The sequence below is a fragment of the Prunus mume genome, linkage group LG8 (assembly GCF_029339155.1).
Source record: "Prunus mume cultivar Tortuosa linkage group LG8, ASM2933915v1, whole genome shotgun sequence".
Lineage (NCBI taxonomy): Eukaryota > Viridiplantae > Streptophyta > Magnoliopsida > Rosales > Rosaceae > Prunus > Prunus mume.
In genome coordinates this window covers 20,465,690-20,492,778 of record NC_142705.1, presented here as the reverse complement: position 1 = coordinate 20,492,778, position 27,089 = coordinate 20,465,690, and the positions used below count along the sequence as shown (strand labels likewise).

The 27,089-nt window shown below is 36.3% G+C and overlaps 3 protein-coding genes and 1 non-coding gene across 6 annotated transcripts; 2 read left to right on the top strand and 2 right to left on the bottom strand.

The window, feature by feature from the left end:
- Window positions 1–5,162: 5,162 nt before the first annotated feature.
- On the top strand, window positions 5,163–8,084 carry LOC103334747 (deoxyhypusine synthase-like). Of its 3 annotated transcripts, XM_089043255.1 has the most exons (6): window positions 5,163–5,354; window positions 5,494–5,614; window positions 5,913–5,989; window positions 7,162–7,267; window positions 7,349–7,580; window positions 7,737–8,084. In XM_089043255.1, exons 4-6 carry the CDS (start codon window positions 7,213–7,215, stop codon window positions 7,810–7,812), a joined length of 363 nt encoding a protein of 120 aa, XP_088899381.1. In that variant the 5' UTR covers window positions 5,163–5,354; window positions 5,494–5,614; window positions 5,913–5,989; window positions 7,162–7,212; the 3' UTR covers window positions 7,813–8,084. The 3 variants fall into 3 exon arrangements, with proteins under 3 accessions (XP_088899381.1, XP_088899383.1, XP_088899382.1); XM_089043257.1 differs by lacking the exon at window positions 5,913–5,989; XM_089043256.1 differs by lacking the exon at window positions 5,163–5,354 and having other exon boundaries at window positions 5,384–5,614.
- A 569-nt stretch (window positions 8,085–8,653) lies between these two features.
- LOC148915001 (aladin-like) lies at window positions 8,654–15,582 on the bottom strand. The gene is made up of 14 exons (XM_089043254.1): window positions 15,375–15,582; window positions 15,216–15,271; window positions 14,941–15,108; window positions 14,169–14,283; window positions 13,978–14,077; window positions 13,699–13,878; window positions 13,279–13,337; window positions 12,232–12,319; window positions 12,063–12,138; window positions 11,546–11,645; window positions 10,644–10,695; window positions 9,458–9,595; window positions 9,209–9,296; window positions 8,654–9,024 (listed from the first exon to the last, which is right to left on the bottom strand). The coding sequence occupies exons 1-14, from the start codon at window positions 15,430–15,432 to the stop codon at window positions 8,962–8,964; spliced, it is 1,341 nt and encodes a 446-aa protein (XP_088899380.1). The 5' UTR covers window positions 15,433–15,582; the 3' UTR covers window positions 8,654–8,961.
- A 3,441-nt stretch (window positions 15,583–19,023) lies between these two features.
- On the top strand, window positions 19,024–24,422 carry LOC103341623 (uncharacterized). Its single transcript, XM_089043373.1, has 3 exons — window positions 19,024–20,818; window positions 21,721–23,292; window positions 23,797–24,422. Exons 1-3 carry the CDS (start codon window positions 19,024–19,026, stop codon window positions 24,420–24,422), a joined length of 3,993 nt encoding a protein of 1,330 aa, XP_088899499.1.
- LOC148915000 (small nucleolar RNA R71) lies at window positions 19,525–19,631 on the bottom strand. Its single transcript, XR_016123046.1, has one exon. It is a non-coding gene; the product is annotated as a small nucleolar RNA R71 (small nucleolar RNA).
- Window positions 24,423–27,089: the final 2,667 nt, after the last annotated feature.

Genomic DNA, 27,089 nt, shown 5'->3' with positions numbered 1-27,089 from the left:
GAAGCATTTACCTCTTCATCCGAGATCATAGGTTCGATTACCCCCTCCTATATTACTCTTATAAAAGAAAGGCTTATTTACTGTTTAATTATTCCAGCAAAATAAAAGAGTTAAATAATTATGCTAGAGGTGGGCTCCACTTTGGCCACCTCACCCATTCAGATTAGGGGTAAACCCTTGCCACATCATCAAAACTAATGGAGTGATAGGAGATGATTGTAGGGGACTATTTACGTATAGAAGGAGATGATTGTAACGGAGTGGTAAACCCTTGGTACTATTTACGTATACAATTGTAAAATGTAGCAAATTAAACTCGAATGATTTGTAAATATCATTATGAATAGTATATTATATTAATTAACCAGACCAGAAATCTTTGAATTGCCATAAAACTCACGACTATAACATGAAGATTTCGGGACTACTTATGCAGCAATGTGGAAAACTAGTCTCGCATGATCTACAAAATACCATTCTGAGCTATACTCACTAACATTTTTTTAAACCAGTTTCATATTTTATCAGCTACCTCTGCAGTTGAATTGATTTCCTATAGTCATGGACCAATAACTAAACTCATGCATTACCAAAAATTTCCTTTAAAATCAGTAAAAATATTTTTCGAATGCTATTTCAACAATGATTGACTTTACAAAATCTTTATGCAAACTTGCAACTTGCACAAAGTCTCATATCGAAACTTTGTGCAAACTTCCACTTCCACCTCTCTATAAAAAGGGGTACAGGTCCCCAAAATGAGGTAACGACTTTTCACATTTACTGTTACTCTGCTAAAATTACCACATATCGTTGACTTAAGCATTAGAGAGCCTTAGGCAGACACCACACTGGTGCCCGAAGCTTGACGACTGTTCCTTCCTTATTTCCTTCTGCAAGATCCACCACTCCTTCACCTAAGTTGACCCTCCGAAAAAGAGCATCAACAGTTTGGCGCCGTCGTACCTCTCTACCAGCTCTGCTGGCTCCATCTCTCATCCGACCCTGTCGTCTCTTCTGCCTCTCCCACTCCACTATGCCGAGTGAAGCTAGCCTTAATACCCAACATCATACCCCTTATGGGGAGTCCTCCCGAAGGAAACCTTCGGCTGAAATGGAGCGCCTTCGTGCCAATGTCGCAAAGATAACGAAGAGCTATGATGTGGGTTTAAAATGCCATATTCCAAAATCCCAAATAGCAAACTACGCAAAACTTCCTGCAACAAATCTCATGTCTGTGGATGTAGAGAAACTTGCTAGTTTATGCAGTATGTTGTCCAGATTGTTCCATCAATATCATTATCAATCTATACAATTCCCATATGTGGATGGAGAAAAATACAGAAGGCTACTTATATTGATGCAATTTTTGATCCAACTGTCGTTTTGAAATCTCTCATACAAACTGATCAGCTATGGCTTACTCAGTTTGCACAGTAGATCCCAAAACTTGATCAAAGTCTTTTGCAATATGATCAAGCACTAACCTTGATCAGACATATTGGTTGTAGAGGATCTTCTTCTCTATGCAACACTGCAATGCTATTTCTCTATGATGGGGGGAGAATTGTTTTAGCGTGTGTTGTTGCTAGAGAAGGGACCCTATATATATGCATCATTCGAAAGCCTTGCCCATCAAGGAGCAATCAAGTGTTCCAGTTGCATTAGAATTAGTTGTTTCAATCCACGTAGAATTAGGAATTCTATCATCTCTTGTATTTCAATTAGGATAGCTTTTATACAGAGATAATCCGATAAGCCTGAGTATACTTCCTGAACATGCAAACCTCTCGAGTCCTGACATGATTAGAAGACCATAATTCATGGTTAAGACAATGAATTGTCTTACAAGTATATCTAGCCTTGTTTGGCATGTGGTATCCTCATGATATATAAGTTTTTGTCCTTGGTTTTAGGCTTAGGGGTACCCACTTTTGTGGACAAGGGACAGGCTGACCCTGAGTTTTTGGGGCCATAGGAAAAAATAAAACAAGGCGCCTACACAAGACAATCCTACAACCAAAAAAATAAAAATAAAACCTTAATTTTATTGGTCGGTTCTTTTTCCTCAGCTAGAAAACACTATATAATCAAATTTGGCTTAATTGTGCAAGATATAGGGCTCTTTACAATGTAACAGTTTAGGGTTTAGGCGCAAGTAAATATATACAAAGGCCCCAAGAAGACATAGGCCTCTTTTCGAAGAAATTGTTGAGTTTTACAACCCTAGAATTATACATATTATGTCATATTTATTGGCCTCTTTAACTACTGAGTTTTGCAATCTAAATACAACTACTTCAACTGATTGGAAATAAGAAAGTTCAAAGGCAATTTCTTCAGAGCCTTTTTGCCTAAAACCTGGTAATCGACCTGGGTTGGTTTGCTTCAGATTCTGAATCTCTACATTTATACTCCACGTATTTATCTACATTTCAGAATAATCTAACAACTTAAAACAAAAAATATCTAGCATAAAATTAGGGGGTGTATTCAATTGAGATTTTAAAAGATTATTTATGGATAAATAAGTCCAGTCGATTTTAAAAGACTATTTAGGAATGCAATGACTTATAAGATTTTTTTTGAAGATTTTTATAATTAGGATTTTTTACGTTTGTATTTTAAAAGATTTATATCATAAAAATTTATAAGATTTGAAAGGACCACATGAATTTTTTACTTTTACGATGCTAACCAACCAACTTTTAGTCAGATGATGAGCAATGTCGGTCTAGTTCAATGATGCACGAATTCTCCAGGAACAGCCTCTACAAATAATTTGGAATTTTTCCTTCCAAAAGGTTTATTATTATTATAATTATTTTTTTAGGACCTTTCCTATTAAGAGGGGCGATAGCACACTAAACTCACACACACTACACAAATGCTATGACTCAAATGGAGGATCTATCCCAGAGGGAGCATTTGCTCCAAACCACTACACTAGTGGGTGTTTTGCAACCCCTGCTACAAATTAAGTTAGACACTAATTGTAATTTCCATGATGCAATTAAGTGGTTAGGCATTGACTTGACTTAAGTAATTGAATAAATTTGAAGTTTTCAATTAGTTTGGATCATACTATATTGATTGACTTGATAAACAAAAACAAGTTGCACATTGAAGAGTATACAAATTAGATAATCACTTTTTCTTTTTTCTTTCTTCTTATTTCAATAATTTCTAATTTTATATTGGGGAAATTTTTTGAGGGTGCACTAAGTGGAACTGAATTTTTTTTAAATTATTTTTTGGTGCATTGGAGCAAATTTTGGCGAGACAATAGTACCTACTCAAAATTTGGCCAAATATTTCCTAATTTTCTTCCCACACAACTGTTAACCTAGACTAGACTTGAGAATTGAGATGGTGATTTGCCTTCCTACACACACCAAACTCTTTCTCACTATTGTCTTGCAGTTGTTGACTCGACTTGACTTGACTTGAGATGGTTGGTAATGGTGCCTTTCAATGTCCACTCAATTTTTTAAATTTGTCTCCCATCCAAGGCGGGGCACAAGCTATAATTATCTTCTTGCAAATATGGACCTTGACTTAATTGAAACATATGTCTACCAACCCAATATTATTATTGTACGTATATATTTATTGATACTTATATAGTAAAGCATAAATCTTCCACCAATCACATATTAAAAATAAGATAAATTAATATTACATGTGGTGTTACGATTACTCTTAAAAATTTCTCATATTATAATTTATAGTGATGATCTTGCAATTCTTAAGTAGGAAGGAGTATATTTAGTGCTGAATCTGATCGCTAAAGTTTCGGAGCAAGGAAGTCAAAGTGTCCTTCATTTTGTATTCAGCTTCACATCTATTAGAGAGATGATGCACAAGCTGGTCTGTAAAGATGGTCTCCCTAACCATCAAGGTAAAACCACATGGATTATTTGTGACTTTTGCATAAGGTTGCAATCTATGAGATGCATAAAAGAAAAGAAACAAAGTTAATTGACTCTCGACATAAATGTTTGGAGATGTCCCAAATCAAGTTCTTACAAACAAGACAAGTTACAAATCATTTACCAAAGAAAATTCCCACTATATAATTCCTTACAAAAAAATACATATTTACCGATGTATAAAGGCACAGGTAGATAATAGTGAAACATTCAAAATACTAAAAATTGTCCTTGATTAAAGAATTTATTAAGTATTAAAACTTTCAATAAATAAGGATAATATAGTAAATTAATTTTTTTCATATTAAAAAAAATTAAAATTCAAAATCAAAATAAAAACCTGGTTCTTAATTCATGCAGGACACAACTTCTCTTTTTAAAATTTTAAAAGAAAAAAAAAAACTAATTGACACACAGCTTGTATGAATCGAACAAGGAAAATAAAGGGTGTCGTTTAATCGAACTTCGCGTCGTCACTTAGAGGCTTGACTCTAAAGACTTGGACTCTTTATTTCCACCAAAAGCACATTTTTAAGAAATCACTTTAAAGACTTAAAAGATTTACAATCAAGTTTTGCATATTGCCATCACAGTGACTTATCTTTTTGAAGTCGGATGTTGCTGGTATGCTAAAAAGAAAAGCTTGTATTCATTTTTGGCACATCCTTTCAATTTGAGATCGGATTCTTTCTTATTTAAATGATTTTATATCCTTGTAACATGTTTAACACATTCATAGATAGAAGACCAAAACATATCATACATATGTTACTGCTAGAAATTAAGTTGGCCACTAATTTTCAAGATGCAAGTGGCCAAAAATTGATTTGAGACTTGAGATTAATGGACAAGAAGACTTGTGAAAATTTCGGGCTTATGGGCCAAGCTTAGGGTCTCTGACATAATTTTTGTGAATAGAACTTTAATGGCCAGGCGGGCCCTACGTTAATGCATTCACATTGTTAGTCTGGTAAGTGTACTTTGAATTGAATTTCATTCACACTGCATGAACGAGATCGATGTATATATTTATGGCTGTTGCTTGGTTGATTAAAATAACACTATAACTGGAATTAATATCTCAATGGGAGAAGTCCGAATCAATTGTTCTTACACGTAATTAAAAATATAGAAAATTAGTTACATACCCATTTCTAAACATAAAACTATAAAAAAACCCTATACTATTTAATGTATATAAACACACCCAAAATAAACCCAAAAATCAACAGCTGTATATTTTTTAATTTAATTATTAAGATGAAATACCTTTATTACCCTTTTAACATGAAATTGGATTTCCTAATAAACACCAGATCAGACTCACGACCTGCAATCTCTCATCTTCATCTTCAACCCCAATTTTCAGTTTTTGTTCTTCCACCTCAGTTTTGACGATGAAATCCTAAGCTCTGTTATCAAGTAACTCTCTCTCTCTCTCTCTCTCTCTCTAAAAGAATAAGAATGATGAAGTCAAGGATTCTGATTGTGTAAGGTAACTATTTCTTCTAATTCTAATTAATTCGTCTTTTATATGTTGGGATCTGTGAAAAATTTGGAGGATTTGCAACATGAGCAAATGGACAATGACTTGGCGGATTTAGAGGATGAAATGGCTCATGGTGCATTGGTGACTTGGCTCAATATAAAATCCTATTCGATCTGTGATCTTCGATTTTGAGGTATTTGATTTTTTTTTTAATTTGAATTCATATTCGATTTTATTGTAGTCTAATTTGGGTGATTTCATATTCGATTAATTAAGTTGCTGGTTAAGTTTTCATAATTTTTGCAGTTTTGGAGTTTAAATTTGAAATGTAGATCCAATTCTTCTTGATTTTATATGTTTACTTTTGTTGTTGTCAATTTGGAGATAAGCTATTGGATTTTCTGATTTCATTCTATTTGTATTTAGATATTCGTTTGAGTTTTAAATTGTGATTTTAATTTCTTTTTGTTTATAATTTGGATTGATTTCAGATTCGGTTTGGTTGTGTTTTGGTTTGAGCTGTGGTTACAAATCTGTGATATTTGATTCGGTTATCATATTAATTGAGGTATGTTTTTTCAATTGAATCTGAGTATATTCGTGTTTTTTCTGTTTATGCACTATTGGTTTTTGAGTCGACTATAATTTGCTGTTAGGTAGCAGTGTTATTACCTTATATTGGAACTTTACATACATGTTTTAGAAAGTGTTATTACCTTATACTAGAACTTTACAATGGTGGGCATGCATTAGAAATAGGATTTTATATGAAACTAGCAGTGTTATTACCCTATATTGGAACTTTACAATGGGTAAACATGCATTAGAAATAGGATTTCAAAGGAATCTAGCAATGTTATTACCATATACTGAAACTTTACAAGGGGTAGACATGCATTAGAAATAGAATTTCAGAGGAATCTAGCAGTGTTATTACCCTATACTGGAACTTTACAAGGGGGTAAACATGCATTAGAAATAGTATTTCAGAGGAATCTAGCAGTGTTATTACCTATCTTACTGGAACTTTACAAGGGGAAGACATGCATCATAAATAGGATTTCAGAAGAATCTAGCAGTGTTATTACCCTATACTTGAACTTTACAATGGGTAGACATGCATTAGAAATAGGATTTCAGAGGAATTTAGCAGTGTTATTACCCTATACTGGAACTTTACAATAGGTAAACATGCATTAGAAATAGAATTTCAGAGGAATCTAGCAATGTTATTACCCTATACTGAAACTTTACAAGGGATAGACATGCATTAGAAATAAAATTTTAGAGGAATCTAGCAGTGTTATTACCCTATACTGGAACTTTACAAGGGGTAAACATGTATTAGAAATAGTATTTCAGAGGAATCTAGCAGTATTATTACCCTATACTGGAACTTTACAAGGGGTAGACATGCATTAGAAATTGGATTTCAAAAGAATTTAGTAGTGTTATTACCCTATACTGGAACTTTACAATAGTAGACATGCATTAGAAATAGGATTTCAGAAGAATCGAGCATTTATGTTTAGCTCTTAAGCTTGTACATCATGTTGGTATTGTTTATTTTAAAGTCTAAATTTGGTTGGATAAATGTTACTGTTAGTTAGTAATGGGGTTGTGTATCAAAATTATGCAAGAGTACTATTGGAATGTTTATTATCTTCTACTTGTATATATGAAAATAATGGCAGTGATCTTTGCAGTAACATTTAATGTATTTTTGTGGTTGTTTTCCAGAACAATATCGCAGTTTTCTGTCCAGGCTTAACAGATGGCTCACTGGGAGACATGTTTTACTTTCATTCTTTCCGCAGTCTAGGTCTGATCGTTGATGTAGTGCAAGGTATGCTGCTCGTTACTTTTTCATTGCAGCTGATAATTAACTTGAGAAAGTGTAATCACAAGATAGCATGCCTTGGAATAGATATTAGGGCCATGAACGACGAAGCTGTCCATGCAAATCCAAGGAAGACTGGAATGATCATTCTCGGAAGGGGCCTGCCCAAACACCACATTTGCAATGCCAACATGATGCGTAATGGTGCGGATTATGCTGTCTTCATCAATACTGCACCAAAGTTTGATGGGAGTGATTCTGGAGCTCATCCGGATGAGGCTGTATCATGGGGAAAATACGGGGTTCTGCTAAAACTGAGGTATTACCTAACCTACGTCATATCTTCACTATGCTCATTCCCTTTTAGCTCTCATTTTTGTTTGCATTATAATATATACTTCTATCCACCAAATGCTAACCCTTCCAGCGTTTTATCCATCTGTTTAATTTCCCTCCTTTTGATTGGTTGAACCAGGTACATTGCAATGCAACAATTGCTTTCCCTTTGCTGGTTGTTGAAACATTTGCCAAGAAAGCTGTCGAGACCATGACTTAATATATAGTTTCATTGTGAAGATTGATTTATGATATAGAGTTTCAAGTAGTCGTGATGAAGTGATAACTGCTTGATGGGGCTCAGCAGACATGATAATTACCACATTGTATTCAAGGGTTTGCAAGATCCTATGTAGGATTAAGAATACAGAAATTCACATTTTTCCCCTTGTGTTAGATTTTTGGTCTATCGTAGGGGTTGAGATGACATACTAGGGGAATTTACTTGTTATTTCTGATCATTTTATTCAAATTCAAGTTCGAACTCCTATATGAATGCTAAGTCCATTTACTTAAGAGGTATATATCCCTATTCTCTAGTTAGGCTAAAATTCTTGTCAAATTGTTATGTTCACCAAATTACGCCACTTTTAAGTCATTCCTGATACCTCCATGAAAATTAAAAAAATGTTTGGGCTTTTTTATAAAATTGGGCTGGGCTTGTTTTGGGTGTTTTTTGAGTTTTTTTTTGTTTTTTTTTTCTGGTGGCCATCAATGGCAGTCCTGTAATTTATAGGAACTTCAACACCAATTTCTTATATGGTAAATGAATTTTGGGTGTGTTTCTAAAAGTGCATTCCATGTGGGGTTTTTTTATAATTTCAGCTTCTATTTTGGGTATATTAGTGAAGCTCCCTTAAAAATAATACAAAATCATATTTATTCCTACTAAGCACTCCAAATTAACTCATAATCTTCTGTAGATATTTGTGCAAGACAAAGTAACAAATCATTACTATGATTAAAAATAAAATTAAAAAAGTTAAAGTTTGACAACAAAACTATGGGATGGGTGAAAATAAAAGAGAATTAATTTGCTTTCAGTAGTAAATGATATGATTTAAAATACTCTACAGAAAATAACATATATGGCAAACAATTGTTTCAAGTTCTTACAAATCATTTACCATAACTCAACGGTGTGGATAACTCCACACCACCAACTATTCATCCAATGGTCTATAACAGTGGGTGCATCCATGCACCAGGCCCTTTCAAATCTTATAAATTCTTATGATATAAATCCATGTGGTCCAGATTGAAAATATTTTTAGAATGCTAGTTCAACAATGTTTTGACTTTACAAAATCTGTCAGGTCTGGAAAATCCAGTGCTGGTACCGTATAGAGCAAATCAGGAACAAACTAGGGAAGAACATGGGAACGAAATATGAGAGGGTAGGTACAGCAAAATCCACTACTCCAGCACTGCAAAAGCGAGCATGAGTTAGTCCAGAATTGCATAATTTGTTTTCCAGAAATGATTGTTACTGATCATTACAATTAAAAATAAATATAACTAAAAACAAAGCATGTACAGATATGGAAATAAAATTAACAGAAAAATTCCAAGTACATGGGGAGATAAACAGAACATTTAAGTAGGACTTACCACAAAAAGCAAGGGTCCCTGTTTAAACTTGTCATAAAATGAAAATGCCAACGGCTTTGGATTGTCCCCAGGTCCTCTAATAAACCCACTGAATTCATATATGGTATAAATCATAAGTACCAGATAAATTGATATCAAGTTATATTTGTCAGCAAACAACAATATTGAATCAATGATTAGATAACAATACTCAGCATTTGGCCAAAAATGAGAACAAGAAAAAAAAGAAGAAGAGTATAATCAACTCACATCAAAGATGCAGATATTAGAGGAGTCCTTCTAACATCATAAATGGCAATAAGACCTCTGTATAACTCATCACCATCTTTAAAAGATACAGCCAAACGCTCTCCTGAAGCATCCCAAGCTATCTTCTCAATGGTCTGACTGGAGGAAATAACGACTTATCAGAACTTTCTTCACGTACAAGTGGTATGTATTGCAAAATATACACACTGAGGTTTTTAACTTGCAACTGTAATTTAAAATAACAAACTATAAAGCTTTTCTGCAATTCTTAGTTTGAGGATTGTTTAGTCTGATCAATCCTCATGGAGAATTTTAGTAGCGTCCCCGTCCCATGTGAAGCAGAAAGCACAAGGCAGGAACATAATTATGAACAAGAGAGGAACAGAAAAAGAATGTAAATTGGAATTTTATATATCTACTTATTTACTTATGGATAAAATCAGGCAATATGGATGGCTTCATCATGTCGGCTTTAGTAACTTTTTCTTCTTCTTTCCTTTTCAGTTTTTCTTCTGTTTTCAGAAGGCAAGAGTAGCAAATGGATTGGCTTTGGGTACTCCTACATGGCAGCACAGAGCACTGTAATGGTATTGCAAGGGATGGTAAAGATGATGAATGGATGATCACTAAAGATGGCAGCAGTGGTTATTTGAGGGTTGGGGGGTGTGTTGTTTCAGTGGTTTATTGGCTTGTTCCTCCCGGTTAGTTTGGGAGGGGTTGGTGTTGTTTGTTTCTTTTTGTGTTGTTGTTGTTCTTCGGTTGTGGTTGCCTTATCCACCTCCGTGTTCTTTTGCTTAATAAATTTCGTTTCTTCTCAAAAAAAATTGTTGCATGCATTATAAGCACTCCAGAAAAGAAATGTTGAGAAACTAACTTCACCAGAGACCACCAAATAAAGGCCGATGGTCGTGCTACTAGACAGTCTAGAAATTACGGCAAATTACCATGGATACTATTAAAAAAAAAAAATTAAGAAATCCAATTAGCTCACTTCCAGAAACCAACTTATCAAGAAATCATGCCAAATAAAAATGTCTTTTGCAATTAACTCTTAACTCTGTTAAAGCAACAATATAATACAGTTCTGATAAAGAAACCCCATTAAATGACAAATGGTTGATCAAACACTCATAGGGCAATCAAAATATAGAGAATATTAAAACAGCAACAAAAGATTACTGTTTACCTGTTTGTTAAGGACATAATCTCTGGTAGCTCAACAGGTAATAAGTGCGCATCTGAAAGTTACAATCATGACTTTACCAGTAAGAATCGAAATACATTTTTCAATTGCTTCTCAAAAACTGTTATCCATCATGACACTATTGACATTCATTTGAAAATCAAATTTTGCAAGTTCTTTTAACCATTGCATCACTGATCTGTAAAAAGGATCAGTGTGTACACGGAAATACTTCCTTAGAAAAAATATCAGTACATATGAAACGTCCAAAGTGCGCACTGCAAACACTAAGGAAATGTATTCAGACAATTTTCGCTCTTTTGAAAGAAAGCTAAAATAGGTAATCCCTTGAGAATCTTGTGTGTTTCACATCATAGGTGCAAATTCAATAATCAGGTTGAAATCAACGAGAAAATTTATAGGCAAGAAATCAGACTACTTATTGTTTTCTACTAAAGTCATTGAATAATGCCATAAAATTTCACGTTTCAACAGAAAACCAAATGAGATAGTGCTATTGCATTAGATACTTTAGTCAATGTATGCAATTTACAGCCTGTTTGCTTAGTTAAGGGCCGACTCTAATTGTCTATTATAAGGGAAGTTGCAGGAATACTTGGAAGGGCATTTCTAGAGGATACGACTCTTTTCAGAGCTGCTGTAAATTGGTAGTTGGGAGAGCGGTTAATGTGAGATTCTGGGAGGATATTTGGTCATGGGGAGAGTTCTTTGGCAGATACTTTTCCAAGATTATATAGGTTATCAAGTTATCATGGAATGTCTATTGCAAATTGTACAAATCCAGATTTGTTCCCTTACAGTTGGGATTTTGGTTTTAGGAGGAATCCAAAAGGCACTATATGTCAACGGACTCAAACATAAAACTTGTAAGTAAGCTCGCTTACCAAGTGATGGAGGCTTCGAAGCGAAGTGAATGGAACCCAATGTTGAAGATTTAGAGAAAGCAAGAAGTATCATATGCCCATCAGGATCCCATGATGCTCCCTATAAGAGGACACAACGAGTATAAAAAATATATTAAAATAAGTGAAATTTCCAATCAATATAGAACTTTCTGTTCAATTAAATCCGAATGTGCTTTTAAATGAGCTTGATGAGTGAGGGATTAACATATGGTGGAGACGGATCCGAGAGAGAGAGAGTGAGAAAAGAGAGAGAGCGAGAGAGAGAGGGGGTACAGAGTTTTGAGAGGTGTAAAAGGCCGGGTAGTCTAAACTTTGAGAAACTTGGAGGGATTCTTGAAGTGAGCATTTTAATATTTCTATGCAACACATAATGACGGGAAAAATTCCATAGGCTGACAGCTGAATCATCAAAATGTTTTTTTTTTAGCTACATGGGTCATCACTTTAAATAAAAATTCTATGCATCAACAAATTATGAACATTCATTTTTCTTTACCTTGACGAAGCCACTAGTTGAAGACCATGGTTCAGATGTCCATGTGTTTGTCTCCCAGAGATAAAATGTTCCATCACTGTAAAAGAACAGAATGATCATCTTATGAACCAGCTTCAACTAAGAGTGGGACAAACCAAATCAAAGTGCAATTACTCGAAGAAGAAAGTACAATTTTGCTGAGAAAAAGTAATCTCCAGTTGGCGACCACTTCAGCATTGATATGCCACCTAGTCCTCGTCTAATGGGTGTCCCAAGCCCTGATAAAGCAAATACAAAAAATGAAATCATACATTCCAAAAGTAGAGTTTACTTTTTCTGCTTCAAAAAAGTTAGACAATCTCATCACTCATCAAAAAAATAAAAATTAATAGATTTTGGATAGAGGGGTGCAGTAGAGAAAGAAACACAAATATTAACTCAATAATGCTGGAGTCTGCTCAAGCAAAAGCAGCTTTTAGAAAGAGCTTTCTAAAATAATTTTGAAAGCACTTAAAACACAGCAAAAAGCACATGAAAAAGCACCTCAGTAAAATATACCAAACCACAATTCATTGCTTCTTAAAAGGAAAGCAAAGAAACACTATCAATATTTGTATAATATTTCATTGCCTGCTCAAGCACAAGTAGCTTATAGAAAGCACTTCCTAAATTTTTATTTTTTTTTCAAAAGCATCTAAAATACAAGCAAAAGCACCTTGGTAAAATATACCAATTCAAAATTCATTATTGAAAAGAAAATCACATGCAAGTTGTTACAAAGCAATCATGAATGGAGCCCTTATCTTCTCATTGTTTTTTTCCCAATCTTCACAGTACATACCAAATCATTCATAAAAAAAGGATTAATTAATAGTTCTCAGAAACCAACATCAGTTCTACAACGGTATATGCAACTCAAGTGACAAATACTTTGAGGTTGCTGTTAAGTAAAGTGTAAGTAAGATCAAGTTATTTGGACAAACAAAACTAGAATGGTTGTGGTAATTTAGTAATTAACATGCTAATGATGATAAGCAAACATCAATTTTAACATGCAAAAAAACAAGAAACAATGTCTGGTGGTAATGTAGTAATTAACATGCTAACGATGATAAGCAAACATACAAGCTTTAACATGCAGAAAACATAACACAATGTCAAGCAATAGCCAACAAAGTCACCAGAAAACTAGAGAACACATTACGAGTGGAAGTAGCAGGTAATATATGTTCAATACCTTGAGCAACATCCCATATGGTAAATGACGAGCTCTCATAAGAGCCAGATGCCAAATATGTAAATACACGTCAAGGAAATCACATATAGCACTACTGAACAAAACTGAAGGTGAAAACAAAGGCTCTTTTTCAATACAAAGAAAACAGGGCCTTTGTTACTACTTGAGACAAAATCCTATATTATCCTTCCTAGTATATAGAAAGAAAATTGATGTCATTCGATAATACTATAGAGCACGTAAATTTATGTGGACTACTGCAACAAAATGCAAAAGGTAAACAAAAGCGAAAAAGTTTTCTCAAATTTTTTAATAATCATATGTAGATGACAGTGATAAATTGCAAGAAAGCCTATATTTTCATGCAGAGTCTCATCAATTTAACATAATTGAAAACCAGAACAGAGATTGTTTGGATATCTTCCATCGGGACTCCATGACAGTGCACTAATCTGTTCCCCATTATGACTTCGAAGAAAATCCACCAAAGTATATCGGACTCCAGAACCTCTAGAGAGAGTTCCCAAGAACGAAGAAGCACCAGATCTGACAGAGGCTGCACTTCCGGGGAAAGAAGCAGCCCAAATGCAAATTCCACCACTGAAATTAAATCCCATGCAATGAGAGAAAATCAGACTTACAATCATATAGCCCATCTAAATACATAAAATGTAGATATGCAGAAACTATGATACTTGCTTGCATGCTACTGAAAGTTGTCTTCCACCATTTGGCCTCCACTCAAGTACCTTGACCTCTCTCTGGGACTCATTAGCCAAAATGCACGGCTCCTTCCCCTCTGTTGAAGTATAAATTGTATTGGCAAGCCAACAAAGATAGCAGAGAAACAACTTATACAGTTGAAACCACTAACTAGTAAAGCATCTAACCTGAATCCTCAAAATCACGAACTATAACTTGATTTGGGCCAGATATAAATGCTATAATATGTTTATGTTGGTGCCAGCTGACTCCTTGAAGATCAACTTCTGGTAACAAGTTTACCTACAAGTTCAGTTAGTAAGGACCTAGATTTAAGAATCCTTTTACCACTTTCTCATCTAGAAGTCTTTATGCACTTTCTTCATAACTGTTGTCTCTCATATCAACCTTGTTGCTGCTTAACTACTAACAACAAGCTAAGAAATCAGAGCTAAACAAGGGTTGCCAATACACTGATAAGATAATGTAAACTACTTATGGCAACATGGACTCAAGGCCATAACTCTACAGTTTCATGATACATGCAGGACATGGCATTTAAAACTTTATTATCTTTCTGAATAATTAGGGTGAATTTGTAATTTATGTGTCATATCTACATTCAACGACTTTTGAGGGGCACATGTCTTGACAATAATGGGCGGCTGAAACGTGGCACAAACAGAGATGGTTCTTCAACAAATATTGGATGCCATGAAACAGAAGTCGAACCAAATATTGGGTTAGCATTACTGCTACTCCGCTCAGATTATTGGTTTGTCTTGCCCAATAAATCTCATACTCAACATGGTATTTGAATGCTTAATTAGATAATGCCTAACTCAACTCCCATTGTAAGGTAATGACTCTTCCAAAAGGGCCACATGCAAAAATACACACACAAATGGAAAAAAGTTCAACTGGGTGATTAGTAAATACAGAAAAGAAAATGCAACACACATGATTAGGATGGAAGAGAGGTGTGAGAGAGCGGTTGAGGATCCCCTGCAAAGTTTGTAGAAATCCCTTTGTTGGAGCTGTTGTTGCAACTTGTTGGTCGTCCTGCTCGGGGCTCGGTGGCCGCGCCAGCTGATCAGACTGAAACGGAACCGGACTGAATACCATTCCCTACACAAAAATTTCACATACACCCCCAAATTCCAATGCCACATGAACACGATCAATAATGTACAATGTATTTAAGAACTGAATTTGAAAAAAGATTCACTACTCACAAGAATCTTTCCATAAGTGTCCTTGGCTACATCATCGGAGAGGCTCTCAGCAGTGACTGCAAATTATATGCATATATAATATGAATATCAATTTACATATAAAACACGTAGAGAGAGAGAGAGAGAGAGAGAGAGAGAGAGAGAGAGGTTTGTTCATACTGAGGTCGCGATTGATTTCGCATATGGAGACAGAACCAGGATGAGGAAAGGAAGGCATTTCTTCCTTGTGTTGGAGTTTGTCGACGACTAGGGTTTCGTCGTGCCTCTTCTGTGCTCACACTTCTTCCCACTTGTGAAAATGCTCAAGCTCAACTCAGGTCAGTTCCTCAATCGAATTTACCAAATTATATTGTAACGGGCGACTCTTTTCTGCCCTCCGAAGATTTTTTATTTTTATTTTCAAATAAATCCTCTGTGCGTAGCTTTCTAGCGGTTTTTAGATTTTAATTTTTAATCCCTCTATCGACATCTGCCCTCCCGCTCAATCTGTGCAGGCTGTGAAATTTTATGTTTTTGAGATTTTTTTTAATAGGTTTTTTTTTTTTTTTTTTTTTTTGGGCTAAAGTTAACAAGGTGAGGGGAAAACTCACACACATGTGGGCCTCATCATTTGACCTATGGGCTCATGGGGTGATAGGGCCTGTCCGCCCGTTATGCTTTGAGATGCCTGGGCTAGGCTAGGTTTGGGCTTGAGTGTCAAGTCCACCCCCAATTAAGCTCAAGAAAGCTCGGTCCCGCCGTTGAGGCCCGAGTCATGGGTCGGCCCGCTGAGGCCGTTGAGGCCCTGCCGATGGGCTTTCTTAAGCTCGGGCCATGGGTCGGGCTTGGCTTTGAATTTTCTAAAAAATTCAGCCCTTTGGCCTGTATTTTCTCTCCTTTTAAAGCCCGGCCCATTGACGAGCCATACACACATGTATGATTTTCAACTGTTTTACCTCCTCCCTTGGATTTAACCCTCCGAACTAAAAAATCAGCTAATTTTGCACTTGAATTTATTAAAACAACTAATTTAGCCCTTGCTATAAATTTTTTCAAATTTCATCCACTTTTTCATTCAAAAAATCAAGTGATTTACTTTTATTATTATTATTATTATTAAAAACTAAAATAGTTAGGGAAAAAAAAGTGATACTCTCTCTCCTCGTTATTTGGGTTGGGTCCCAAGCAACAAACACCCTCAAAACTCAGCCTCCAATGTGAATTTTCCGGCGACACCCAGCATCCTCCCTCTAAAACCCTAACCCCTAGAAACCCAGAGCACCACCAAAGAAGCCATGCCTCCAAAGTTCAACCCATCTCAGGTGGTCGATGTCTTAAGAACCCAAAATGCATGCAATTCAAAATTGGAACCAGCCAATTCCATAAAAACCCAAAAAAAAAATTATTAAAAAAAACTCAAAAACAACCTCTAAATACAGTATAATGGGTACTAATTGTTTGAACACAAAACTAGCAATATTTTGACACATTTGGATTTTGGTCTTTGTATAATGTTCATTCCTCAATTAATTAATCAGAGATTTCAGTGATATGTATCTTTCGTTTGAAGTTATGAGTTACTTGTTGAAAAGCTTCGTGATTTAGAAGCTTATAAAGTGTTCTGTCAAGACCTTGAGGACGCTAACATTGAAATGTGATGAAACACAAAGTGCTAATGCGAAATAGCTAGAAATTACATGAGACGCTCAAAGAGAATAAGTCTTTGATAATAGAAAGTGTATAGCTCTGTTTGACATTACAATTGAAAATCTTAATAATTGATTATCCCCACAGAAGCCTACAGACCCTTATTTAAGCTAAAACAAAAGCTAATGAAAGGACTCAACTATTAACTACGATACATGTATCATACTAGAAACCACATGGAACTGAATTTCTTGCACCACCCAAGACTTCTCGACTTTCCAATTACCCAATAATGGATCAGTCATTAAACATCTCCCTTAATGCACTGCATCATACTCCCCTCGTGAGAAGAAACTTGATGTGTTCATAAATTCACATGATTTTATATCCTTTTTACTTAGTTTTGTGAATTAATTTGGACTAAAGATGCTGAGTTGAGTTATTTCCTGTTTTTCAGCTTATGAGCCACGGAATGAATAAATTCGTCAAGTATTCATCATAATAGAGTTCGACATGATTCCAATTGGAAATGGGAGACAGCATCTTGAAGTTTATCCATGAATATTTTCATAATTTTTGAAGGCTGCTAAGGTGCCCATTTTTAATTAGACAATTCAGCATAAATCAATTCCCGGAGAATACTGAGTCAGCAGGGGTATTTTGGCTACAACTCACTCATACAACATCGGATTGAGGCACATGATATATGGCTGAAAAGAAGACATCCAGAGCTTTCCAAAGAGTGGTCATACGTAATTTTTGGAGGTCAGAAACGTGTCCAAATCGCATTCGTAATGAGGATCACGTGCAGTTTCCTGGAGGTTTTAGGAAACTTAGTTTTAATTAGCTTTTCTAGTTAGGAACTGACTTGGAAATCAAGTCTTCGTGTAAGGCCACTTGTTTAGGCCCATTCTAACTAGGTTTTAGGTTCTTTTAAGAGGGGAGGTCGTAGAGGCTAAAGGGACAAGAAATTTCAGACTTCAACCGTGGAGCAAGGAAGAGCCACCGTGCCTCTAAACTCTAAGGGTTTTCCTTATCTCTTTCTCCATGTTTTATTTTTGCTTTGTTACCATGATTATGAGTAACTAATTTTCTTTTACTAAGACACAATGTAACCCTTTTCTAATTATTCAAAGCTTAGTTATGTCATGCTATTAGAATTTCCATGTTGTTGAAATTTAATCACTGTGCTTATTTTCCTAACTAATGATCTTGATGCTTAGCTACCATCTAGGTTTTTGGTTAAGTAATTTGATGCATGTTAGGGTATACGCCATGCCTAATATGAGTTTTGCTTTTATGATTAAATTCATGAATGCGCCTAAGGTAAACACTATACTCTTAGGGGTTTGTGTGATTGTGTGAAGTTCTCATTGAACCTAAGGTCTTTTTATATGTTTATATTTATGCCTCACGCCAAGGATAAATTGCATGTAAGAAGAAGTGGTTAATTGCTGTGAAAAGAATTAGTCATAATTTTGGAGAACTAATCATCAACATAACTTGGGAATTTTGATAGTATGCATGCTAAGGTTTGGATAAGAGGAATTGTGGTGAAATTGTTGTCTTGGTAAGCTTCTTTAAAATCTTTCACAAACTTATTTAGTTCACGTTTTTCTTCGTTATCTTGTCTTTTAATTTTCTTGTTTTCAATGTTCTTTCAAAGAAAATCTTTCAAAACCAACTTTCAAAAATCCTCTATTAAGTTTTAGTTGAGTCATTAGTTTTAAGTTTATTAATTAGGGTGTCTAGAGTAATTTAGGATTTAAATTAGTTTATAATTCACAACAACTTGAGAATTTATTCAGTCTCTGTGGGAACGACCTTGTACTTGCCTTGGCTATATTGCATTAACCTTGTGCGCTTGCAAGTTTATTTCTTGAATTTAACTATCTAATTTTCAGGTAGTAAAATTATACATCAAGTTTTTGGCGCCGCTGCCGGGGACTAAGTTTAATTCTTTGTGTTGTGTGATTTTAGCTTTACTTTAGTCTTTATTTCGGTTGCATATCGTCCCTTTTTAATATTTGTTTTATTGTTTTACTTTATTGTATTTCTTTGATTTATTCTCTTTTATTATTTGTTTCTTTGTTTTCCAGCACCACCTGTTATTCACTATCTCTTTTGTTTTGTTGTCTGTAGGTTGCTCTCAAATATTTGCATGTTGTGTGTGTGTTAGTTGATGGTCAGCACAAGATTCCAAGGTCAAGAATTAGTACCCTTTGATCCTGAGATAGAAAAAACGTTCCGAGAGCTCTGTCACATCAACCAACAAGCATTTGATACTGATTTAGAGTCTGACACAGAGTCAATGGCAGCCAACACTAAGCCCTTGAAGGAGTATTCACAGCCCACAATTTTAGAAGAGCCTTCATGTATCACATTTCCTGAAATTGATGATGTTTCGTTTGAGCTGAAATCCGGTACCATTGGTCTTCTTCCTTCGTTCTATGGTAAATCAAATGAAGATCCCAACATTCATATTAAGGATTTTTACATAGCTTGTGGTACGGTTCATATCAAGGGAGTTTCACAAGAAATAGTGCGTCTGAGATTGTTCCCCTTCACTCTCAAAGACAAGGCCAAGTCATGGTTCACCTCTCTTCCTGCTGGATCCATCACGTCATGGGAAGAACTTGCTCAAAAATTCATGCTGAAATTTTTCCCTGCCACAAAAACATTGCTACTTCGGAAGGAAATCACGAACTTTGAACAAAAGCCTCAAGAATCTTTTCATGAGTGCTGGGAGCGATTTTGTGATCTACTACAACAATGTCCTCATCATGGAGTGGAAACTTGGATGCAAATGCAGATCTTTTACCAAGGACTAACCTCAGCCAGTAGAAACAATGTTGATGCGGCGTGTGGAGGAGCTCTGAGTGAGAAAGATCCTAAGGAGTGCTTCAAAACTTTTGAGAGAGTTGCTGCCAATTCTATGCAATGGGGCGATGACAGATTCACAAGGAAGATTACTGTGCATAGTGTCGATACAAATCCTGGATTCGCTTCAGCATCTCAAGTATCCAACTTGGAAAAGAAGCTTGAAAATTTCATGCAGTCAATGACCAAATTTGTTTCTCCTTCCTCTGTGTGTGCTATTTGCTCTGATAATTCTCATCCAACTAATAATTGCCCTTTGAGTGATCTTACGCAGGAGCAGGCTAATCAAATAAATTCATTTCAAAAGCCACGACATGATCCCTACTCCAACACGTATAACCCGGGATGGAAGAACCACCCCAATTTCTCATGGAGCAACAACAATCCGTCTGAGCAGCGCATTTATCCTCAGCAAAAACCTGTCAATCCGAATGAACCAAGAGAACCAACTTTGAAGGAGATTATGACTCAATTTATTCAGACTCAACAACAAACAAACAATAACCTTCAAGCTGGTTATCAAAATTGTCATGCTGCAATTCAGAAATTGGAAGTCCAAGTGAGCCAGATTGCAAACATAGTCAATGAGAGGGAGAAAGGCAAGTTACCTAGCCAACCTGAAATCAATCCAAGAGGCCAGGAGCACATTAAGGCGATAAAAACATTAAGGAGTGGGCGAACTTATGAGGCTAGACCTGAAGATGTTTCTAAGGCTGAAACAGAGGGAAAACAAGCTGCTGAAATGGAGTTAGACGTGGAAGACATGAATACACTTCAGCCACACCCTGTCCCTGCCACAACGGATGTTACAGAGGCCCCAACAGCAGCTATTGAGCCTACCAAAGAACCTACAGCAGCTACCCCTTCCAAGGAGCGAATATATGTGCCTCAAGTTCCTTTTCCGCAAAGACTACAGAAGCACAAGAGAGATCAACAAACAATGGATATTCTGGAATTGTTTAGAAAGGTTCAAATAAATATTCCATTGTTGGATGCAGTGAAGCAAATCCCAGCTTATGCTAAGTTCCTCAAGGATGTTTGCACAAACAAGCGAAAGTTTGCTACACATGAGAAAGTGATGTTGTCCGAGGAATGCAGTGCAGTTCTCCTTAAGAAATTGCCACCAAAACTTAAGGATCCAGGGAGTTTTACAATTTCTTGCATTATTGGAAATTTACATATTGAAAAGGCTTTAATTGATTTGGGTGCAAGTATTAACTTAATGCCTTATTCTGTATTTCAGCAGCTAGGCATTGGAGAGATCAAACCAACTTCTGTGAGCTTGCAACTGGCTGATAGGTCTATCAAATATCCACTTGGAATCGTTGAAGATATACTAATCAAAGTGGATCAATTTGTTCTTCCAGCAGATTTTATCATCCTTGACATGGAGGAAGACAGAGAAGTTCCCATCATTATGGGACGTCCTTTTATGGCTACTGCTGGCACCATTATTGATGTGAAGAAAGGTTTATTGTCTATGACTGTGCAAGGCCAAACTGTTGAGTTCAAGGTGTTTGAAGCCATTAAGAAACCTGTGGAGATGGATGAGTGTTTTTGTGTAGATGTCGTTGATACTATTGCCCACACCACTTTCCTAGCTAATGTAAACGAGGATGAACTTCTCACATGCCTAGCTAACCCGGAGCTAAGATCAGATTCTAATGAGGCCCAACACCTTATAGCAGCTTTGGATTCGACACCTATTCAGTTCCCAAGGTGGCGTCACACATATGAGCCACTAGGGACACCTAGCGCTCCTATATTGCCTTCCGTTGAGATACCTCCAAAGCTAGAGCTCAAGCCATTGCCTGAACACTTGAAATATGCCTTTCTGGGAGAATCGATACACTTCCTGTGATCATTGCTTCTGATTTGACTGTTACCGAGGAAGAAAAGCTTTTGCGGGTTTTGAGAGAGTACAAAACAGCTTTAGGATGGACCATAGCTGACATTAAAGGCATTAGTCCATCCATGTGCATGCATCGAATTTTACTAGAGGATGGTTCTAAGGCTACCATTGATGCGCAAAGAAGATTGAATCCTAACATGAAGGAGGTAGTCCGAGGTGAAGTTTTAAAACTTCTTGATGTAGGTGTGATCTATCCCATCTCTGACAGCAAGTGGGTTAGTCCAGTTCAAGTCGTCCCCAAGAAGTCTGGAATCACAGTGGTTCAGAATGAAAACAATGAACTCGTGCCTACAAGAATGACCACAGGATGGAGAGTCTGTATAGACTACAGGAAGTTGAATTCATCTACTAGAAAAGATCATTTTCCCTTGCCTTTTATTGATCAAATGTTAGAAAGATTAGCTGGTCACTCACATTACTGTTTTCTTGATGGCTATTCAGGTTATAATCAGATTCCCATTGCCCCTGAGGATCAAGAGAAGACGACATTTACCTGCCCCTTTGGGACGTTTGCTTATAGGAGGATGCCTTTTGGCTTGTGCAACGCACCTGCGACCTTTCAACGATGCATGATGAGTATATTCTCTGATATGGTTGAGAGAATAATTGAGGTTTTTATGGATGATTTTTCTGTTTTTGGAGATTCATTTGATACTTGTCTGTTTAACCTCAAACTTGTGTTGGAAAGGTGCACGGACACTAACCTTGTTTTAAATTGGGAGAAATGTCATTTTATGGTACAACAGGGTATTGTGCTAGGCCATTCAGTCTCTAGTAAAGGCATTTCTGTTGATAAAGCAAAGATAGACATCATTGCTAAATTGCCGCCACCAACCTCAGTGAAGGGTGTGAGATCTTTTCTTGGCCATGCCGGGTTCTACAGGCGTTTCATCAAGGACTTCTCCAAAATCAGTCGTCCCTTGTGCAACCTGCTCGCCAAAGACGCCATTTTTGAGTTTGATGATTCATGTTTACTTGCTTTTAACAATTTAAAAAAGCTTCTTACTTCTGCTCCTATTATCACAGCTCCAGATTGGAGTTTCCCTTTTGAACTGATGTGTGATGCTTCTGACTATGCAATAGGTGCTGTTCTTGGTCAACGAAAGGAAAAGCTTTTACACGTGATTCATTATGCAAGTAGAACATTGAATGATGCACAACTCAATTACTCAACCACTGAGAAGGAATTGCTTGCCATAATCTTTGCTTTGGAGAAGTTTAGATCTTATCTTGTTGGATCTAAAGTCATAGTGTATTCTGACCATGCTGCTCTGAAGTACCTAATGACAAAGAAGGATGCCAAACCCAGACTCATTCGATGGATTTTGTTGCTACAAGAGTTTGACTTAGAGATTCGAGACAAGAAAGGCTCCGAAAATGTGGTAGCAGATCACTTGTCAAGGCTCACACCGAGCCACAAAGAGGAAGTGTTGCCCCTGAATGAGTCATTTCCGGATGAACAACTATTTTCTGTACAGCATGGAGTCCCCTGGTATGCAGACATTGTGAATTATTTGGTTAGTGGAATTATTCCAGCTGATTCTAACTCTCAGCAAAAGAAGAAGTTCCTGTCCATGGTCAAATTTTATTTTTGGGATGAACCATACTTGTATAAGCATTGCCCTGATCAAATTATCCGAAGATGTTTACCGGAGAATGAGCAACAGAGCATTCTGAATTTTTCTCATAGTTATGCATGTGGTGGACATTTTGGTCCCAAACGGACAGCTGATAAAATTTTGCAAAGTGGTTTCTTTTGGCCAACTTTGTTTAAGGATGCCTACAAGTATTGTGCAGCTTGTGATCGATGTCAAAGAGTTGGTAATATTTCCAAAAAGAATGAGATGCCACTTCAAAGTATTCTTGTGGTTGAACTCTTTGATGTCTGGGGTATTGACTTTATGGGCCCTTTTCAGTCATCCTGTAGCAACAAATATATATTAGTGGCTGTAGATTATGTGTCAAAATGGGTTGAAGCTATGGCGTGTCCCACTGCTGATGCTGCTGTTGTTATGCGTTTTCTAAAAGGATTCATCTTCTCACGGTTTGGCATTCCAAGAGTGATCATCAGTGATGGAGGGAAGCACTTCATCAACAGAGCATTTGACAAGCTTATGGCTAAATATCATATCCATCATAGAGTCTCTACACCTTATCATCCTCAGACCAGTGGCCAAGTTGAGGTTTCTAATAGAGAAATCAAGAGAATCTTAGAGAAAACAGTCAGTGCTTCAAGGAAGGATTGGTCTCTGCAGCTAAACGATGCATTGTGGGCTTATCGGACAGCTTACAAAACACCTATAGGCATGTCACCATTTCGATTGGTGTATGGGAAAGCATGCCACTTGCCTATGGAGTTGGAACATAAAGCATATTGGGCTATCAAGAAGCTCAATTTTGACATACAGGCTGCTGGTGTGAAACGGAAGCTACAACTTAATGAACTCGAGGAGCTAAGACATGAGGCTTATGAGAATGCAAGGATATATAAAGAAAAGACCAAAAAGTTGCATGATCAAGCTATTTCCAGGAAGACATTCGTGACGGGAGAGAAAGTGTTACTTTATAACTCCAAACTTCGACTCTTTCCAGGCAAATTGCGTTCAAGATGGACAGGCCCCTTCCTCGTCACTCAAGTTTCTCCTCATGGTGCTGTAGAGATTCAGAATATGTCAACTGGGACCCAATTCAAAGTGAATGGTCATCGCCTCAAGCATTATCTAGAATCTCACTTTGATCCTCAAGAGGTGGTGTCATTCTTTGACACCATTCCATCACCATGTTCCTGAGCACCATTCTTAAGTCCAGCTAATGACTTAAAACAAGCGCTTCTTGGGAGGCAACCCAAGTTTTCTAACTTTTCCTTGTTAATTTGTTGTTTTTGCTTCTTTTGCTGTCTTTTTGGTTTCCTTAGCAATTTGATTATTTTGTTTGTGTGTAGGAACAAGTCGAACACATCCCAGCATGTTTAAGGAGTCTTTTTCAATGTGTTGGCACTCCTCATTTGGACCGCAAAGCAAGGGAAGGCAACAAGTTGCAGTTCGAGACTCCACAACCTGTAGTTATAAGTATTTTCCAGGTTTCAATGCCCAGATTTTGATCCAATGCTCCCAAGGCTGCAAACTAGTTTTTGTGGGTGTCCATACACCTAGGCTAACTTCAGGGAGTAGGATTCACGGCTTGAAAGCCAAGCCATAAGGCCTTTGTGCACAAGGATACCAAACAGCTCACATATGCCTTTTTGTTGGGGTTGCAATTGCCAAGAGTTGAAATCATGCAAGAGGAAAGGTTATTTTGGTTGATGTTTTTGTTGGAGAAGTTGAGAAGTTTTCCTATGCACAATATCATTTTCTTAGTTCTTCCGCACCAAGGAGTGGCCCCCGCAAGTGACATATGGTCTCAACAAGATGTTCTGGATGCTGGTTTGGTTTGGAGAACTTTATTGTTCAATTTTGCCTTTTGGCACAATTATGGTCATTTTTGGATTCTCCTCATAATTTTCACTATGGAGTGTTTCACATGAATTCAAGGTTTCAGACATGTTGCAAATGGTTATGGTGATGATTTGGACTAAGTTTGGGGGTCCCGTATGGCCTACATTGTGTTTTAGGTGGATTGGAAGTTCAAAAATGAGCCAAAATACCAAAACTGATACTGCTGCATTTTCTTGCTGTTCATCGGATTTTTCGTTCACTAAAACCCCTTTTGCGAGGGGTGTTCATCGGATTTTTTGTCGACAAAAGGTTCCTGACAACCTTTAGTGACGGTTTTCTGCAGAAAAACCATCGCTAAAGGTCATTTTTCCAGATTTTTGCTGCTGTTGCTGTCCTCAAAAGCTGCTGCTTCACACTAGTTTGGGGGTGGTTTGCCTCTCACACTAGAGCCTCATGCCTCACCATAAACCGGGGAAGTCCTCTTCTTTTACTTGTTTCTCTTATTGATTGATTTACTTTTTCTTTTTTTTTTTTTTTTTCTTTATGCTTCCATCCTTAACTATGCATTGCATGTTTTCTTTTCTTAACATTGAGGACAATGTTTAGTTCTAGTTTGGGGGTGGGAAACTTTGTTTAGGTTGTTTTCTTTTACTAAAATTTTTATTATAAACAAATAAAATTAAAAAAAAAAAATTTAAAATATAAAATTAAAAAATTAAAAAAAAATTTGTTATTCTTAGTCCGTTTTTGTTCTTGTTAATTGTGGACAATTCAAAGTATAGTGAAATTTCAATTTTGAATTTGATATTCATAGGTGAGTTTAAAGGTTTGAACATGCTTCCATTATGAAATCTAGGATGAAATTTGCAATCACAGTTATTTACTTTGGATTAGTGGATTAGTCATATGCTTCACCTTGAGACTTTCACATACACGCCAACATTCTTGCAGGGAGTTAAACGAGTTTTGAGTATGCTCATCCTTTTCTTTTATAAAATATAGGACTAGTTAGCATTTAACTAAAAGAAAAAGGTATAACATATTGAAAGTGACCAAAGAAGTCACAGCCCCATGCAAAAGCAAGGTACAATTCAATGAAGCTAGGGTGAAAATTGAAGTGAGCTAAAAGCTAAAAGTCGGAATTACATACAAGCCTTTTCAACTCGAGTGAGTAAGTCCTTCGGGATGTCTTCACATTTAGTGCCCTAAAGTCATTTGATTTGGGAGTCACTGACCTAAAGCTCGTTACATGGGTTGATTAGAAAGCTTGTTCCGAAAAAAAAAAAAAAAAAAAAAAAAAACCTTTGCTAGTTGTTTGCTAGGTAGTCCGTATTTTATAGCATAAGAGGTGCTGCATACTTGAGATTGGTTTAATTTTCTGCGTTTGTGTTGGCCTCACACTACACCAAGAATAGCATGTGAGTTCTTTACTAATCTTTTGTAAATCTCTTTGATTGTATGAATTAATTGTTTAAAATTTTGGAAGTTTGTTCTTTCTTTTAAACCTTTCTATGAGTTGAGAATTCTGATTGGTGTTCCAATGTACTTTTGATTGATTGCAATTGGCGAGGAGAAAAATTGTACTGAGACTAACACCTTTGGTTTGTACGAAGAAGAGTCCTGTCTGTCGTGTGTTTCTGTTTCTTTCTGTTTGTTTTCTTCTTTTTTTTTTTTTTTTTTTTTCTTTCTTCGTTCTTTATTATTATTATTATTTTTTGCTCGAGGACTAGCAAAATCCAAGTTTGGGGGTATTTGATGTGTTCATAAATTCACATGATTTTATATCCTTTTTACTTAGTTTTGTGAATTAATTTGGACTAAAGATGCTGAGTTGAGTTATTTCCTGTTTTTCAGCTTATGAGCCACGGAATGAATAAATTCGTCAAGTATTCATCATAATAGAGTTCGACATGATTCCAATTGGAAATGGGAGACAGCATCTTGAAGTTTATCCATGAATATTTTCATAATTTTTGAAGGCTGCTAAGGTGCCCATTTTTAATTAGACAATTCAGCATAAAT

What these genes read in the sequence shown, in the direction of transcription:
- LOC103341623 (XM_089043373.1), top strand. Translation starts at nt 19,024, where the DNA reads ATGGTCAGCACAAGATTCCAAGGTCAAGAATTAGTACCCTTTGATCCT. An exon ending in GATGTTGTCCGAGGAATGCA is followed by an intron (nt 20,819 to 21,720) that starts GTGCAGTTCTCC and finishes GAATTTTACTAG; the next exon opens with AGGATGGTTCTAAGGCTACC. An exon ending in AAGATGTTTACCGGAGAATG is followed by an intron (nt 23,293 to 23,796) that starts AGCAACAGAGCA and finishes CTTATCATCCTC; the next exon opens with AGACCAGTGGCCAAGTTGAG.
- LOC148915001 (XM_089043254.1), bottom strand. Translation starts at nt 15,432, where the DNA reads ATGCCTTCCTTTCCTCATCCTGGTTCTGTCTCCATATGCGAAATCAAT. An exon ending in CTAATATCTGCATCTTTGAT is followed by an intron (nt 9,297 to 9,457) that starts GTGAGTTGATTA and finishes ATATGAATTCAG; the next exon opens with TGGGTTTATTAGAGGACCTG. An exon ending in AGGGACCCTTGCTTTTTGTG is followed by an intron (nt 9,025 to 9,208) that starts GTAAGTCCTACT and finishes TCGCTTTTGCAG; the next exon opens with TGCTGGAGTAGTGGATTTTG.
- LOC103334747 (XM_089043257.1), top strand. Translation starts at nt 7,213, where the DNA reads ATGTTTTACTTTCATTCTTTCCGCAGTCTAGGTCTGATCGTTGATGTA. An exon ending in GATCGTTGATGTAGTGCAAG is followed by an intron (nt 7,268 to 7,348) that starts GTATGCTGCTCG and finishes GCCTTGGAATAG; the next exon opens with ATATTAGGGCCATGAACGAC. An exon ending in GGGGTTCTGCTAAAACTGAG is followed by an intron (nt 7,581 to 7,736) that starts GTATTACCTAAC and finishes TGGTTGAACCAG; the next exon opens with GTACATTGCAATGCAACAAT.